We start from the raw sequence: 18,867 nt of genomic DNA on the forward strand, positions 1-18,867 counted from the left end.
AGACTGTGCTAGACAAGATAGTATCAAATAACATAGTATAGCATGTAATTTAGAAGAAGAAAATGAGGTCACAGTGTTCGGTATAGACATATGTACAATGTTCTGAGTTACCATATAATATACAATACTATGCAGTGTACTAATGTACAGTACTATATAGTGCAAAGCAGAAATGGGATGAGGTACAATTTAGGTACAATTTACAGTAAGGTGTACGAGTTGTAGTGCAATCCTTAATCAATAAATATAAAGTGTGGGGAGTGGGTGCTACAGTGTGTTTGTTTAAAGTGGGTGTGTGCTATAAAGTGTGTGGAGTGGGTGCTACAGTGTGTTTGTTTAAAGTGAGTGTGTGCGTGTGGATGTGTGTGCTATGTGCGTTTGGTGGTTGTTGTTGTGTAGTGTTCATTGTTCGTTTAGCAGCCTGATGGCCTGGGGATAGAAGCTTCTTCTGAGACTTTTTGTGCTCGCCTTGAGACTCCGGTATCGCTTGCCTGACCGCAGCAGTTCAAAGAGGCAGTTGTTCGGGTGGCTGGAGTCTTTAATGATTCTCTTAGCCTTGCCCTTGCAACGCTTGTTGTAAATGTTCTGGAGGGTGGGGAGCCCCCCTCCAATTGTGCGTTCGGCTGAACGTGTCACTCTTTGTAGTCTGCTTCGGTCTTGTGCAGTGCTATTCCCAAACCAGGAGGTGATGTTGCCGGTCAAGATGCTCTCTATTGTACATGAGTAGAAGTTCTTAAGGATCTTCTGGCTGACTTGGAACTTCCTTAGGCGCCTGAGGAAGTAGAGGCGTTGTCGTGCCTTCTTCACAACACTGTCAATGTGTGTGGTCCATGTCAAGTCCTCGGATATGTAGGCTCCGAGGTACTTAAAGCTGTTGACTCTCTCAACCGGTGCCCCGTCGATGCTGAGGGGGCTGTAGTCCTTGACCCCCGACCTCCTGAAGTCCACAATCATCTCCTTTGTTTTGCTGACGTTCAGGGAGAGGCTGTTTTCCTGGCACCATCCCGCCAGGACCTTGACCTCTTCCAGGTAGGCCCTCTCGTCGTTGGCAGAGATCAGGCCCACCACCACTGTGTCGTCAGCAAATTTGATGATTGTATTGCTACTCCGCTGAGCCACACAGTCGTGTGTGTACAGGGAGTAGAGGAGGGGACTCAGAACACAGCCCTGGGGGGCCCCTATGTTGAGGGTGATGGATGAGGAGGTGCAGTTGCCTGCTCTCACCACCTGGGGTCTGCCAGTCAGGAAGTCCAAGACCCACTGGCAGAGGTCATAGTTCAAGCCCAGGTCCCTGAGCTTGGCTATGAGTATGGAGGGGACTATGGTATTGAATGCCGAGCTGTAGTCGATGAATAGCATTCTCACAGGGAGAAAGGGGTTGGTTGTCACATTCATTTTATTTCGCTAGCAAAATGCGCTCTCTCCCATATTTTGGTATGGAAATGTCCAGAATTAGGATCAGAGCTCACCTACATAGTCTTCTTAGGAGTAAGACAGCTGAACTTGAGATGAGAGGACTTTTTGTGTTTCTCAATCACCATCACCTCAAAAGCCCCATTTTTCAAAAAGCAACAGGGCTTTTGAGGTGATGAAATCACTGCACCCAGGCAGCTGTGGTTCGGCAGAAAATAGTTCCGAGTATATATCTGCTTAGAAAACGAAAATGTCTAATTATTTATTTTTAATTTCTCCATGTGGTAAATACACAGGTCACATCATGTTTACAGGAAAGTTTTGGAGTTGTATTTGGAGTGTATTTTGTGACTGTTGGGAACTAGGCTTCACTGGCACACCTACTTCCAGTGAATGACGCTAGGGTAGGCTAATGGTGCGGCTGTCCCCTAAGCCTAATGCATGCACAGATAAGAAAAGTGTATGTATCTGCTTGTCTAACTCCAGGGTAGATGGCAAATAAGCGAATTTCCCAAAAAGTTGGAGTTTCACACTAGAGTAAAAAGTGTGACAGCCATCCCCGTTCTCCCCTACAACCCCCCCCCCCCCCTCTCATATCTCATATTGTCTGAGACCCCTTCCCCAATGTCTCCAGACCGACGTATGCAGGACGATCCTCCCCGATTTTCATTGGAACCACAAGAACACGCCTCCTCGAAGCAAGAGAGCCCCCCTGAAGAATATCACATCAAAAGAAAACCCCACGTACATACATCATCGAACACTAGAGACAGTCACAACCTACATTGAACTGGGCTATCTGTGCACAGCTTCACATATCAAACAAATATACGAGGTTGTCGCTCTCCAGTTGTCAGTGGCCCACAACACAATGGAGATACAAATAAAAGATTATCGCACAAAGAATGAAGAGGACAATAAAGGGACCACATGGTTACCCCAGAGGGCGGACATAGCCAAAATCGGGCCCCAAAACAAAAATGGTGATTCCTGCGAAAGCATGGAGCATAGTCAAAAGTCAAAGTTCAAAGTTAAAGTTACATTTATTGTCATGTTTCCATTGACATGGAAGCACGAGATAGAGCACTCAGGTCTCAGTTACAGCCATTTGACGCTAGATATACACTAAACAAATAAATAAAATACTGATCCTCATACAAACTGATTCAACAGAAATCCAGTAGAAACCAATCATTCAACAAAAACGGTCAATAAAAACAGTGAATTGATTCAGTAGCAAACTAACTCATACAAAATAAGAAACCTAGTCTAATTCAGTAAAACTGATCCAATTCAATAAGACCAATAGATTCACTGATTAAAAGATTTAAAGAGATATGTGCCATAAGGTGCTACGGTGCAGTGTGCAGACGCATGGCAGTGATAAGCTGCGATGAACTGTTCAGTCGTCTCACAGCATCCGGGAAAGAAGCTATTCTTCAGCCTGGTGGTTCTTGCCCGGATGCTGCACAGCCTCCTGCCTGAAGGGAGGGGGGTAAACAGTCCGTGGGCAGGGTGGGTGGGGTCACGCATGATGCGGATTGCTCTGTCCGTGCATCGGTTGTTGTAGGTATCAGAGATGTCTGGTAAGCTGCATCCGGTGGTCCTCTGTGCAGACCTTACAACCCTCTGTAGTGCCTGCTTCTCTGCCGCTGTGCAGCTGCCGTACCATGCTGTGATGCAAGAGGTCAGTACGCTCTCCACCACACATCTATAGAAGGATCTGAGGATGTTGGTGTCAAGCCCCGCCCCTTTCAGGTTCCTCAGGAAGTACAGGCGTTGATGAGCTTTTTTGACGAGGCTCAGGATGTTGTCGTGCCACGTGAGGGTGTTAGAAATGTGCACCCCACGATATTTTATACTGGGAGTCACGTCTACAACTGTGCCATCGATGTAGAGAGGGAGGGGGGGGGGGCGTGCTGGTCTTGCGGAAGTCTATGATCATCTCTTTCGTTTTTTTTTACGTTTAGGATGAGGTTGTTCTCCTTGCACCACAGTCCCAGTCCATCTACCTCCTCCCTGTATGCCGACTCATCCCCTTTTGTGATGAGCCCCACCACTGCGGTGTCATCCGCGAACTTCACTATGAGGTTGCTGTCATAGTGGGCTCTGCAGTCATGTGTGAGCAGGGTGTAAAGTAGTGGGCTAAGGACACAGCCTTGGGGGGAGCCAGTGTTGAGGATGATGGTGGAGGATATGGTGTTATTGATCCTAACAGATTGGGGTCTATTTGTCAGGAAGTCCAAAGTCCAGTTGCAGAGTGATGGGGGTGATCCGAGTGCTGACAGTTTGTTCACCAGTGTCTGTGGGATGAGGGTATTGAAGGCGGAACTGAAGTCCAAAAACAGCACCCTCACATAGGTGTCCTTGTTCTCCAGGTGTGTGAGGGACAGCGTTGATAGTGTCAGCTGTGGAGCGGTTTGGCCTGTAGGCATACTGGTGTGGGTCAGCTGTTATGTCAATGGCCTTTTTTATGTTCATCGTGATGGTCAAGCCATTGTAAGTAGGGATGTCCGATATCATCGGCCTACCGATATTATCGGCCGATATTGGCATTAAAATGTAATATCGGAAAATATCGGTATCGGTTTAAAAAAAAATATAATAATAAAAAAAGTTTTATAAAAAAATATATATATTACATTTATTTAACCTTTATTTACCCAGGCAAACAAGTAAGAACAAATTCTTATTTTATTTATTGTCAAAAGTATGCATAATGTTGTGTTAATTCCACAACAAGAGATATGTAATATTAATTACCTGAAATTATTCCGTTTTTTGGGGCGGGAAACCCCACATCGGTATCGGTTGATATCGGTATCGGAAATTAAGAGTTGGACAATATCGGTATATCGGTTATCGGTAAAAAAGCCAATATCGAACATCCCTAATTGTAAGCAAAGTGACAACACCACTGAGGTATTAGCAGCCTTAGGAAACATATCCAACAGTGCAACACAATGTCATGTGAAATACAACCAATAAAATAAGAGAAAGGGAAAACTGAAACATAACATAGGCAAGTGGACCAACACGCGTTGCAAGCAGCGTATCACAATAATGATTTGGAAAATAAAATAGACAGTCCACCTTAATTAAAAGCGAAGCAAAGATTCAAAGGTAATGAGTCTAAACAAAAGCAAGCCAATATTCTGCATGATGTCCGTGTGCTGAAGAGGGACTGATCAGTCCATCTCCACAGCGATCATCCAGAACAGCGTATCTCCCATCGCAAGTTCAACCACGTTCAGTCATGTTTGGTTTTACCAACTCACCGGGACAATAAGGTTCACCTGTTGTAATGTTCATCTGTTGGTCAAAAGAAAACATTGGCATCTTCGGGAGACTTGAAGTGAAATGTTTCCTCCAGCAATGTAACCTGAAGGTGAGCTGGGTGTAGTAGGCAGAGTTTAATTCCTTTTTGGTACAGAGAGCGCTTGACTGTGTTAGACTTGGCTCATCTCTTGGCCAGCACCACAGTCATTTATATGCATTTATATAGCAGCTTTTATCCAAAGCACTTTACAACTTATGCCTCACATTCACCCATTCACTCACACATTCACACACCGACGGCGGAGGCGACCATGCAAGGTGCAAACCTGCTCATCGGGTGCAGTTAGGGGTTAAGTGTCTTGCTCAAGGACACTTTGACACGCTGCCCGGGAGGAGCCGGAATCGAACTGGGAACCTTCAGATTACCAGACGACCGCTCTACCTCCTGAGCCATCGTCACCCCACCATGGTTCTCTCAGGGGCTGTCAGCCACGTTTAAAGAAAGGAACGGCGCTTGGTCTCGTGCCAGACCCTCAGACACTTCACATTGGCGGTCATTCAAACAGATTAGAAATCAATGCACCTCTGCAGTGAGAAAAGGCCAATTAGATTACATTTCTGTTTTTATCACTAGCTCCTACTCTAATCCGGCCACTTTCTGGAAAGCAGCTAATTTCAATTAAAACAAAGCCACAAATTCTCTGCCTAGCAATATCGAGTATGGTGACTTAAATGAGATTTGCCTCATTTAACAAGCACTTTGGGGATGCAAGGCATTTGTTTGATACTTGATTCACGAAGGCCCGCCCCAGCTGTTGATGATGGTATGTGCTCAATGGACCATGCCCCCTAATCTCCTTTAATCCTTTCACCCCTAGTGTTGTAGTAGAGGCATTGCAATTATCAAATTATCTTTTCCAATTATTGCAGAACAATTAACTAATATATTTCATCTTTCCATTTGATAAGAATAAGCTATATCTCTCTCTGTACCTGTATCTTTTTCTCTCTCTCGCTCTCTCTCTCTGTACCTCTTTCTCTCTCTCTATCTTTCTCTATACATTCGCTGTCATATTTGCACTTCTCCACTCTTGCACTCTATCTTTCTCTCTATCTCTTTCTCTCTCTCTATTGTTCTCTCTCTCACTCTTGTTCTCTCTCTCTCTCTCTCTTTTGCTCTCTCTCTCTTTTGCTCTCTCTCTCTCTCTCTCTTTCTCTATACATTTGCTGTCAGATTTGCACTTCTCCACTCTCGCACTCTATCTTTCTCTCTATCTCTTTCTCTCTCTCTATTGTTCTCTCTCACTCTTGTTCTCTCTCTCTCTCTTTTGCTCTCTCTCTCTTTTGCTCTCTCTCTCTCTCTCTTTCTCTATACATTTGCTGTCATATTTGCACTTCTCCACTCTCGCACTCTATCTTTCTCTCTATCTCTTTCTCTCTCTCTATAGTTCTCTCTCTCACTCTTGTTCTCTCTCTCACTCTTGTTCTCTCTCTCTCTCTTTTGCTCTCTCTCTCTTGTTCTCTCTCTCTCTCTTGTTCTTTCTCTCTCTCTTGTTCTCTCTCTCTCTCTTTTGCTCTCTCTCTCTCTCTCTCTCTCTCTCTCTCTCTCTCTCTCTCTCTCTCTCTCTCTCTCTCTCTCTCTCTCTCTCTCTCTCTCTAAGTTTGCTGTCATATTTGCACTTCTCACATCCGGGACTCTTCAGTTCTAAAGACGCAATTAAATGCTGGTGACATTTGAAGCCCTGTTCTGTACAGCCTGATTAGTTTTAATTAGTTAGAGAGAGTGATTCATTGAAACACCGTAATTTAATGAACGTTCTTGACATTTTAAAGGAGAAGAGATGATACCTGATGCCTGGATGCATCACGTGGCTATAGAAAGAAAACCGCAGGTTTAGCTAAATCTGACATGTTGTCATTGGTTCCAAATTGACCACTGCTGTCCCTGTCGTCTGCTGTCAACACCACCATTCCTCCAGTGGTTCAGGCTCCTCGTTCACTTCTATTCATTTTGAGGACCAAGTCCAAATATAATACTTGTGAAGTATTTAAATAAAATTCAGAGTCAAAGATAAGTGTTTGCTTTGGCATTTGATGTGTCTTCAAGGATTTATTTCCTTTGAAAAATTAAAGCAGGTTCAGTCAATTTGTCATAGGTGTGAGTGTGCTGTGTATCTTTGCCTTGCATGGAATGTTTGTGGAGTGGTTACCACGGTTACCTGCTCCCTTGCTAGAAGAAGGTTCCACCAAAGTACCAAAGTTGGGGTTATGGGTGGGGGGGTTAAAGGCAAGGGAGAACAGGTGGGTTTTGAGGCGAGCTTTGAAGGTGGTAGTGGAAGGTTAACCTTCTGTAGTGTGGTAGTGAAAGGTTAACCTGTAGTGTGATAGTGAAAGGGTTAACCTGTAGTGTGATAGTGAAAGGGTTAACCTTCTGTAGCATGTTAGTGAAAGGGTTAACATTCTGTAGTGTGGTATTGAAAGGGTTAACCGTCTGTAGTGTGGTAGTAAAAGGTTAACATTCTGTAGTGTGGTAGTGAAAGGGTTAACCGTCTCTAGTGTGGTAGTGAAAGGTTAACCTTCTGTAGTGTGGTAGTGAAAGGTTAACCTGTAGTGTGATATTGAAAGGGTTAACCTTCTCTAGTGGGGTAGTGAAAGGGTTAACCGTCTGTAGTGTAATAGTAAAAGGTTAACCTTCTGTAACGTGAAATATCCCATACAGTGTACAATTTGCTCCTGATATCTGTCAGCACAGTTGGCTCGCTGAGTGCAATTTGCTCGGGATTGCTCCAGTTGGCTCGCAGAGCATCTGAGTGCAATTTGCTCCTGATATGGTAAAATAGTATGAATACTGTCCATACAAGAGTATGCATGTCCTAGGACAATGGCAGACAGAAAACAGAAGCTTAAATTCTCCGATCACGAATTGGAAGTCCTGACGAATCAATACTGTAGCTCTTCTAGTCCTTGGAGCAAACACTTTTTTGGTATCAATTGGGTGGGCAAATTCTAGATGTGATATTTTTTATTCCTATACTGTACATCCCTAGATTGTCTTTTGATATGATAGACATTTTGGTTTTGTAGCTTATTAGTGGTTAGAGTTTTCTATGAAGGGGAGCAAAATATGGCAGGATACTTATTTAGCAAAAACCCGAAAGATGATAAAGTATAGGAATAAAAAAATCACACCTAGAATTTGCCCACCCAGATGGTACCAAATCGTCCAATTTGGTTTGTCATGTCATCCCAAAAGAAATGTATTTGAGCAGACCTGTCCATGGTGCTGAATCTTTCGGCTGAAGTTAGGCAGTGTGCCAGTGAAAATAATTTCAGACTTTATATTTTTTGTGAGGGCTGTGTGTGTGTGTGTGTGTGTGTGTGGGTCATGAGCAGATAACAGGGACTCTTAAAGTTATCCATGAAATGGACAACCACTAGACTGCTTACGCAGATATTTTAGGAGAGGGGAAAAATTAAACAACAGAAAACAACATTTACAGGTGGAAACCTCAAAGTGAGTAATTAAGAAAATAAATCAAGTCCCAAAAAACAGGACTACTCTCAATAAAGAGGTATAGTATAAAAGTAAATAAGCCACAAGGACACCTCCTAATAAAGGAGTTTATATTGGAAAAAGTAAAACAATAAACCTCCACTAAGGGAGTTTATGTGTAGAATCACGTGAGTAGCCTAAAATAAGAATGACTACCATAAAGCTCAATTCTGAATCAGAGATCAGACTACACTTCAATATAATGAGCGTGACCAAAAGGACAGCCAACACTAGGAAAATGAAAAAGCAGTTGACACTGCGATCTCCAAACTTAAATAGACTCCACATGGCCATAGGCACAGCTGCACTGCATCAGGTGCAATCAAGCCCACACACCTGCCGACCCACGAGGCAATTAACCACAGGGAACAGGAATTGACAGCTATCCCTCACAGAGAGGTGAAATAAAGCAAAAATAGACAGCTGTCCCTCACAGAAAGGTGAAATAAGGCAAAAACCATGAGATTTTTAGGGTTAAGAGAATAGAACCTGCATTCTCATATACTCCAGAATAGATTTTTCATTGGCCGTGTTTCCAGCGTCTACTCCTCATGGCCCTGATGAAACGTTATACATTTAAAGTTTATTCTGGAGCATATGAGTGCGGGTTCTATTCTCTTTATTGTTTATTACCTAACCCAAAGGATCACCGGAGACGCTGGCAATGACACCCCTTATAAATGCGCTTAGTTACCACCAACTCTCTGAAGACTTAAATAACGTCTTGTGTGGCAATTAGCACTGGTCTTTGTGAATTGGAGTGTTTTTGCAATGAGGCTCATTTGCATAGAAAGGGGCACATTTTCCGACCATATTACCTCATTTAAATACCCACAAATAGCACGGCCGCACAGAGACGCAATGATGATGGCAACGCAGTTAGCACGGTATTTCACCCTTTGCGAATGCTTTGTGAATAGCAAGGTTTGTTTTGGGGCTATTTGCACAGGCATTGCGTCCGAAAAAGCAGTGCAATCCCTTTGTAAATTCGCCCCAAAGTGTGTCCTGGCCCTTGTCTACCAGGTGAAGGAAATCGATGATTTGCATTTGGTTTATAACCTATGTAGATATTAGTTTTAAGAGGACAGTATCAGTCGTGTATGTGTGTCTCCAGCCAGACTGTGCAGACAAAGGGCCTTTATCAGCTGCCGAGGTCATTATCACCACAGCAAATGAGTGTGTTTGAGTGGGGTGAGAGGCTGAGAGGTGTTTTAATATCAACATCGCCGTTGTCACAGGGAAGGGAGATAGAGAGACCGAGAAATCTGGGTCGTAGGTCAGGAGAAGTAGCGGTTGCTAGGGGCGGTCAGCCATTGCTAAGGACTATCGTTTATAGCTGTGAGTTTCTTCCCTCGCGGGGAGGAAGGGAATATATCATGTCATCGCTAGCTTCGGCTAACAGGAAATGGTGGTTGGCTACGACGAGAGAGAGAACCAATGATGAGAAGAGACGGTGGAGGAGAATGAATTAAGACTGAACAAGGACAATACAGAATGGGTTACATCTGATTACGAGGCTTTGTTTATGGAATAAACAACGTTTTTCCAAGAAAGGTACCACGTCTGCCAGTGTCAAATTCTTATGATTACGGATTGCATTAACACATTGTGCGCCATAAATGGCGTAAGTCGTTATTGCCCACCATGCGTTGAACACCAACAACGGCGTAAATCGTTTTTGGGATCAATATTAAATTTTTTCGCCATGGCATTCATAAATCATCCAGCCTCCCTCCGGACTGCAGCGGCACCCTGTCTTTTCTTTGTTTGCAATCAATCTGATCAATATATCAACCCATACTAAATAAAGCCATTACTGACGATCAAGGAATTATAAACGCCCCGCCCCCCCCCCCCCCCTTTCCTTCACGCATGATGAAGCATAATGTATACCGATCATATACATTTGAATTTTTTAATATAGCGTGTATAGGAAAGAAACGCCAATCGATAATCTATCATATGCGTCAGGGCCTATAACTAGCGTTTTTGGAATTACAGCAGAAAAGCTTAAAAACACACTTAGATTCTCGATGGTATTAACACAACAATGTATGAATGAAAAAATATAACGTTCCCACATCCAGAACGATAGATAATCGATGTTGAATGGGCCATAGTAATGCAGATATAGCTATAATATTTAAAAAGTTATAGCCCTGCAAAGAAGGTAAACATCTCCATAGGCTTACAGCGGTGGCAGACTGGGTATAATGATGGGCATACTGCGTGGCAATCAATGTGTTAAGGGGGATGACAAAGTTGTACAGCCAGTATGAGAAGGTCGACTTCAGAGAGAGAAATAAACACAACGCAGAAACTTCACGAACACAGATTGGGAGTTGATACTGGCTGATTACGGAAACATCGAACACAGGGGAACAGAATTCACTCCTGTAAAACTCTGTGAAGTCCCTGGTTGCCTTATTTATCCACATAATTTTAATAGTGACACTGTTTACTTTCTGAATGTTGTGTGGGTTACTGGGTTTGTTTTTTTCCAGCGGGAATTCAGAGCTTTTATTCATTTCATAGCTGGAAAACCGGAGAACGAAGCTTCTGTGTCTGTGTGTCTGTGTATTTTCATTCATCATTGGTTCGGAAGAGAACCAGTCACCCAAGGGTTTTATGACGTTTCTTTCTGGGTTTATTGCAACCAACATGGTCCATGGGGTTTTCTGTGTGTGTAGTTGTGCGAAGGCCATAGGAATGGATGAAAGTTGTGGTTTAAGCAGTGTGGGTGGCACCTACATGGGCGGAGCCTCGGGATCATGATCGTAAGGTCGCGGGTTTGAGTCCCGGCCCGGGCGCTGTCAGAACAGTGGTGTTGTTGTCCTCTGGACCTGGCAGTAACCATGCTATCACGATGATGTGTGAGCGCCGTCCTTCGGATGAGACGTCAAACCCAGGTCCTGATTCACTACGACGGTTAAAATAACTCCGGGTGTCTGTTGTAAAGAGTAGGAGGTTGTATCCCGGCTGTCCTGGATGAAACAATCAGGTCTCTGACATCAAGGCTACTTCATCATCCCTCCCCTTGGCTTGTATTAATCCTGTATTCGTCTCCTGGGCCTTGCAGTCATTGCATGTGTGTGTTGTGCGCCTGGTGTCTGGTGTAGGGCAGTCATTGAACCCATCTAGCCCAAGGTTAGGTGCTACACAGTGGTGGTGAAGAAGACAATTTCCGATCTACATTGCAAGGTCCTTTGAGTGTCTAGAAAATGGATATATCCAGTTAATTCAAAGCTGCGAACCTGTTGCAAGAGCTTTGATTAGCAATAGGGTTCTCATTATTCTTACACTAAAGGGATATGCTGTACAATTTAAAAGCTTTACAAGAAAAGAATCATGGTAAACCAAAAAAAAAAAATATCATGATATTTAAAAGATTATTATTATATATATTATATATTTATTATATTATTATTTTCTATTGGGGACTTTTTGTAGGTTTTACCCTAACCTCTCTCTCTTTTCCCTCTCTCTCCCTTTCTTTCTGTGTGTGTCTCTCTACACAACCCTTGTCTCTACCTCTCTCTCTCCCTTTCTGTCCATCTCCCTCCTCCGTCTGTGCGCAGGTTGTTGTCCAGTGAGAACGGTTGACGTTGGACAGGGATGATGTCCATGCAAAGTAAGTGTTACATCATTGAGTTTATATTCACATTTCCACCCAAATAGACAATAGTTGTCTATCGTCGTTCTATAATCTACCAACTGAATAAATGTCCTACCTCATGTAATCTTTGTCTAAGTCCATTTTCGACCATGCAATATTTACATCTCATCCATGTTAAGTTTCACTTTCGGTTTTGGCGAAGTTGTAATGAGTCCGATATGCTTTGATTGACAGTTAGCTTGTTAGATTTCGAGGGAGATTGTATAGAATAGACCAATCAGTTTGAAGTACAAGGGCATGTTTACACGCATCCAGTGAAGAAGAAGATGAAGAAGAAGATAAGAAGACGAAGAAGTCTTTATTTGTCAGCAACACACACATATGCATTGGTTCACCAATGAAATGGCTCTCTGCGCTTGACCCATCCCGTCATCCTTCCCCACAAGGGCAGCCAGGAGCAGACATGGACTGTGGCGTGGGGACAACTCCAAGTGCTCCTGTCCGTCTTCGTCAGGGACGCTAAAACGTTAGCGATCTGTTCTGCATGTTTTTCCATTGGGTTTATCTAGAAACAGAGGGTTGAACACACTGAAATAAAATATTTGCTCCTTACTTTTGTGTTGACTTGTTGCCAGATGCCTGTTTTTGGGTTCCAGCTGAGAGGTAGGAGCTAGAAAACATAACGGTGCCATAGCCTGAAGTCTTATGTAGTACAGGTCCAAAGTTGATAAAAACCCCACGGAAAATTTGTGTTTAAGAAAGGTTTTTGTAATGTGTGTATAACGGGTACGTCCTAGTACCCGTCACGAAACTTCGACCATGCCTCGAGTGGGAGTCGAACCCCGAGCGTCTGCTCCGGGGCCAGTATAGCAAACCGCTGCGCCAAGAAGGGAATTCCCCTCTAAGCGCTCGGTTTATCTGCCTCTGGGGAGTGAGTTTTACACACTTCTATGTGCCGTAGTCACACTATCGCGGCACATATCCGTTACATGTGCACTGCAATAATTCTGTGTGATTATCCAAAATGGCCGTCCACTTCCATTCATTCAGACTTGCGAATCCAGCACACGGGTGTGACAGGGTGCGAATCATGGGGGAGCTGGGGGAGCCATGGCTGCCCTATATGAGACATCAGCCCCCCTGAAAACATGATTTGTGAATTTTTGGGGGGGTCTCTAAAATACTGACAATAAATGCTATTTTTGCCATGCATTTCTCATTTTTCTGTAATTTTCTGTATCGCCATCATCGTGTATAATAATAAAATTAGGCTATTTTGATGTATGATTAATGACTTGCGCACTAATTCACCAGACAATAACATAAGGCTAAGAGAATTATTAAGGACACGAGCCACCCGAACAACTGCCTCTTTGAACTGCTGCCGTCAGGCAAGCGATACCGGAGTCTTATGGCGAGCACAGAAAGACTCAGAAGGAGCTTCTATCCCCAGGCCATCAGGCTGCTAAACGAACAATAATCGCTAAACAAACAATAATCACTATGCAACAACCATCAAATGCACACAGCACACACACCCACACGCACACACTCACTCAAACAAACAACACACTGCAGCACCCACTCTCCACACTTTAGATCACACAAACACACTTACACTTTATATTTATTGATAAAGGATTTGCACTACAACTCGTACACCTACTGTGAATTGTACCTAAACTGCACCTCGTCCATTTATGCCTTGCACTATATAGTATTGTATATTAGTACACTGCACAGTATTGTATATTGTATGGTAACTACGTCTACGAACATTGTACATATGTCTAAACTGAACACTGTGACCTCTTTTTTTACTTCTAATTTTTACTATGTTTTTATTTCATACTTATCTTGTCATGCACAGTCTCTGGAGCGCAACAGTAAGAAGCATTTTGTACAAAAGTATTCTGTACTTCTGTATGACAACTATTAAAGAAACTTGAAACTTGAACTTAACTCTATGGGGTTGCGGCACTGCAGATATACCCTACTCGTAATAGATGGCTATTCTTGCGTTTACCATTCAGAGCGTGGCGGCGCTGCAGCCTGCAGGCACAAATAAAACTTCACCTGCCGTTTAAAAAAAATACAAGTATTCAGGTCGCGTCTATTCTTTCCCCAATACATTTCCAGTTCTGTGTTCGCGTTCTGCGATCTGATTGGCCACTGACGTTTCTGGTGCGATCTGATTGGCCACTGACTTTTCTGGTCATGTGACATGTGCGCCCAATCGAGCTCACGTTAGCTACTAGGCTACATACACTGAGTGTAGCGCGAGCTTACGTTAGCTACTAGGCTACATACACTGACTGTAGCTACAGCGAGCTCACGTTAGCTACTAGGCTACATACACTGAGTGTAGCACGAGCTCACGTTAGCTACTAGGCAACATACACTGAGTGTAGCGCAAGCTCACGTTAGCTACTAGGCTACATACACTGACTGTAGCTACAGCGAGCTCACGTTAGCTACTAGGCTACATACACTGAGTGTAGCACGAGCTCACGTTAGCTACTAGGCAACATACACTGAGTGTAGCGCAAGCTCACGTTAGCTACTAGGCTGCCTCGCCTGTTTCTTTCACCGGTTAAGCTTAGGCACTCTTTCGAAGTTGATTAAGGTTAGAGTTTGTCTTAGAGCAGGGCGATAGAACACCAGCCCTGATTCCATACTCTAACCTTAACCAACTTCGAAAGAGTCGCCTAAGCTTAACCAGTGATAAACTGGCGTTAGGTCGGAAATGGGCGCGTCACACGATTGGGCGCACATGTCAGATGACCAGAAACGTCAGTGGCCAATCAGATCGCAGAACGCGAACGCGGAACTGGAAATGTATTGGGGAAAGAATAGACGCATTCAGGTCAGATAATGTCGAAAGTTAAACGAAATATCAAAGAAGTAAGCCTTCTAACCATTTTGGTTTTACAAAGAAGGCGAAGCAGCCTGCTGCGGGGACTACTTCTGTGACATGCAGATTTTGAGAATTGGGCAGATCTTCACCATCAAGTGGGTGGCGATAATGTTGCATATGCCTACTATAATAATGTTAGACTCGATGTGTTTGGTCGTGGACTTGTTGTTTGGTATTGGTTCATCCGTGTGTTTATGTGTAAATAGGACTGTTGTGTGTGAATTTTTGTGTTGGATCAGAGGGGTTAATCTGAGCATGTGTATGTCAATATGTGCGTCTTCATCATGCAGACCTGTGTGGTGTGGACTATGTGTGGTTCTGTAATGTTACTCCTATTGATTGATTGATTGAAAACTTTATTAACAGATTGCAGAATGGGTACAGTACAGTACAGCTCAATACATACAATTGTTAAGGGGATGCAGACCAGAGAAAGACTTTCGTCTTGTTTACATCAGGGTCCCCCATTTTCAATTCATCGTAACATATATGACATACATGACATACAGATAGACAGTACTGCTACATCTATACATTTATGACATACCAGATTTGCAATTACAGTACTGTTTGTGATACAAAAGAGTCCAGAAAAAAGAGTATATACATTTGACGTAGAAACTGTACATTGGATTGGGTAGGTGGGGGTGGGGGGGGACTGTACATTGGAGGTGGTTGGGTGGATGGGGGGGGGGGTTGGGTAGGAGTGGGGGGGAGGTTGGGTAGGAGGGGTGGGTGGGGGACACTGTATAACTGTACAAACAAAACTGTACATTGGATTATTGACAAGACCATACTTGGTAATTTACTGTACATTGGAGGGGGTTGTGTTCGGACATTTACAGGGGCCAGTTTCGAGTTGCAGTCTCCCTTAGGTGTTTTTTGAGAGTGTTTTTGAAAGTGGGTAGTGATTCACATTCCTTTACAGCTTTGGGTAGGGCGTTCCACATTGATGTGGCATAATTGCGAAACGTGTTTAGTCCCTTGTTTGAGCCGAATCTGGGTTTAACATGATTTGTGGAGCTCCCTCTGGTGTTGTGATCGTGGTATTCACTGACCTTTGGGAAGTATTTTGACATGTACATGGGTACCTTGGTCGTGTAGTGTATCTTGTAGACCAGGCCCATTGCAAGTAGCTGTACTCTGTCGTCTACTCTAAGCCATCCTAGGTTGTCAAAGTGGGCAGGGGTGAGGTGGGTTCTAGGAGTAAGGTCAAGCAGTAGTCTGACCAGTTTGTTTTGAGATGTTTGTAATTTTGTTTTTAGCGCCTTTGAGGTGCTTTGGTACCATGAGGTGCAAGCATAGTCGTAGTACCCTTGAATGAGTGCTCCTGCTAGAGTCTTCAGGGTATTCTTGTTTACCAGTGAGGAGATCCGGTACAAGAATCGAATTCGTTGGTTGACTTTTTTTATTACATTGGATGCCATTTTGTCACAGGAAAGATTTGCCTCTAGGATGGAACCCAGGTAGGTAATATCTTTTTCCTTGTGACAATATTGTCACCCACTGTAACTGAGAAGCCGTCGGTCTTGCTGAGTTTGTTATTTGAACCGAAGAGAATGGACTCTGTTTTGCCCATGTGTAATGATAGTTTGTTATCAGCGAGCCATATGCAGATTTTGCCTAGTTCTGAGCTGAGGGTTTTTTCAACCTGTAACTTGTTCTTGTCAGAGACCAGCAGGGCTGAGTCGTCCGCAAACAGGAACAAGTTGCAGTCACAAGCTGACGACATGTCATTTGCATAAATTAGGAACAGTAGCGGACCTAGTATGCTTCCTTGTGGAACACCACAACTTACTGTGAGGGGGGGGATAGGGTACCGTTTACCTCCACCATCTTGTAAGATTCTGATCAAACTGGCCAGTATCACGTCTTCGTCTGTTTGGCCCTCCATCCAATTCCTCTGCGTTGTGTACTTTTAATGGTCCTGACGTCTCCGATACTGGTAGATAAGATCCTTATCTCCCCCCCGTTAGTGCAATCCATAAACCATAATACTTCCCCACCTCCGTAAGAATTCGACACTTCGACAACGTGAAATACCTTACAAGGAAAAGCGTGGTTTTATTTCTCTAAACAGAAACCTCAGCTCAGATGTTAACAGATGTTATTGTCCTTGAAGAGTCTATTCTAATGATCTTTCGGTGTGTTCAGATTATCGTCCTTTTGCTGTTCAGTCCAATAGTGTTCAGGCCTGTTCGTTAGCCGAACCCTCCTCGTGTTAGCCGAAGCTACTGTAATGATGATGTGGCATTCTCCCTTCCCCCCCCCCCTCCGTGGTGGAGGAGGAATAGTCTCTCCTCTGTGTGATCTCAGTCCTACTCGCTCTTGGTCAGATTCTGGTCTGAGTCAGATTCTAGTCTGCCCTACCCGGAAACACCGTTCGACTTATAGGTAGGTCTTCGTCGTAGCAACGACGGCCCCCCGCCCCTCTCCTGGTTGTCATGCGACGTGCTGTCATGACGACGGCTAACCTTTCACACATTAAAATGCAGTCTCTACTGTTTCATTCAAATGAACCGCTCTCCCTCGCTCTGGGACACACTCACTATCAGTGTTATGTCTCCGAGGAATACAAAACAAACAACCTCGCTGGCAGTGTGCTGTGACACCGCTTCTTCTCCACCGTCAATATCATCCCATGATGATAATAATATTACCCTCTTGAAGCGTCTCTTTATATCAGTTTATAACCAAATATACATTGAAAAAACCACCATTTTCTCTCAATCCCCCCTTGATTCTTATCACCCCTTCAGAATCATAAATCATTATTTGTTTTTTTTATTAATTATGCCAAAAATAGTTTGAAGCAAACCAACCTCGTCTCTCGTGCACAAGAAACGAAGACGGCCCACGGTCAACCCAGTGATCCTGCTGCCTGATGTCTGTTTGCGCCCCCCTTCGTGCACAAAGGGAACCGAAACCGACCACCAAAACCAACAACATCCAACGACTCATAACCATTGGAGCCCCCCTGTCTGCTCCCAATAATTATATCCTATTGTTCTACTGTTCTCCCTCTTATCTACCTTCTATATATATATATATCCTTCTATACATATATCTTATATATGAATCCTCCATTTATATCTCATACTCCTAATCAATGAACACAGGACTTCTCGCTGTTGTCTCGTCTCTCGATCTCCTGATTGACTCTGAAAGGAAGTCCCTGTTTGTTCATGATTCACCGCCCGTGCTCTGTTGTTTCAAAACGCTCTCTAAACAGCGTCTCCGCAGGGAAACCCCCTCCGATGTCCGCGTCGTTCTCTCCTGGGCAAACACCGCCTGCGACCGCTGGACTCCGCCCCGTCGGTCATCTCCGCCCCGTCGGTCATCTCCGCCCTGTCGGTCATCTTGGTTGAGGCTCATCTCCACCGCCGTCGGCCCTCTCCAGACTCTGAAAGCAGAAACACCACGCCGGCAGTTTTTATGTACACTCGACCCTGTGTTTTCTATTAGTCTACCGTGGCTTTGGGCCTGCAGCTCGTTCTCTATATATCTTTTTCCTCTGCAAGCCCCTGCCATGGCCACGCCCTTTCAGACTGTTGGACGGTGTGAGTGTCCTACAGCCCATGGCGCTATTTGTTCTCTATTAGTCCCCCACCTTCTCAACACCCATATCTAATCCTACAGGGCTGTTCCCTGTTTTGTTGTCTTCCGGCGTGACACCAGCAGCTAAACGATACCCACTCGGCGCTCTACGTTTGTCCCACGGGTGACCCCCAGCGCGCGCCAGTTCTTTCTGGTGACGTGTCCCCTCAAGACTCTGCCTATTTATTAGGTGTGAGAAGGCCCCACTGGAATTCAAACTCCCTCTTTAATTCCATAATTAACCCATTCAAATAACTGCACCATCTTTCTGTGCATTCTCATTTACTCCATTGTATAATTAAACTCTATATCTAATATTATTATTATAATAGATCCACTCTCTGTGCTATTAGATTCACTATTGAATCACTCCCCCACTCCGCCACTAGATGGTAGTACAGGCCTATATCTAAATATTCCCCTATGGGTAATGAAAACTCCCCAGCACTACCCCCCCTCCGCCACTAGGTGGCGACCTACTCCTCCTCCATG

The 18,867-nt window shown here is 44.1% G+C and overlaps 1 protein-coding gene across 2 annotated transcripts in view; it reads left to right on the forward strand.

Annotated features, from left to right (window-relative positions):
- Positions 1–18,867, forward strand: part of LOC311240062 (junction plakoglobin-like) — a 397,693-nt gene that overhangs the window by 194,244 nt on the left and 184,582 nt on the right. For both annotated transcript variants that reach the window (XM_084328573.1, XM_084328574.1), the window contains exon 2: positions 11,824–11,876. In XM_084328573.1, coding sequence (XP_084184699.1) covers positions 11,861–11,876 — 16 coding nt within the window. In that variant the 5' untranslated portion in view covers positions 11,824–11,860. The remainder of the gene's footprint in view (positions 1–11,823; positions 11,877–18,867) is intronic.

This window comes from Notolepis coatsorum (assembly GCF_963971535.1).
Source record: "Notolepis coatsorum genome assembly, chromosome: 14".
NCBI lineage: Eukaryota > Metazoa > Chordata > Actinopteri > Aulopiformes > Paralepididae > Notolepis > Notolepis coatsorum.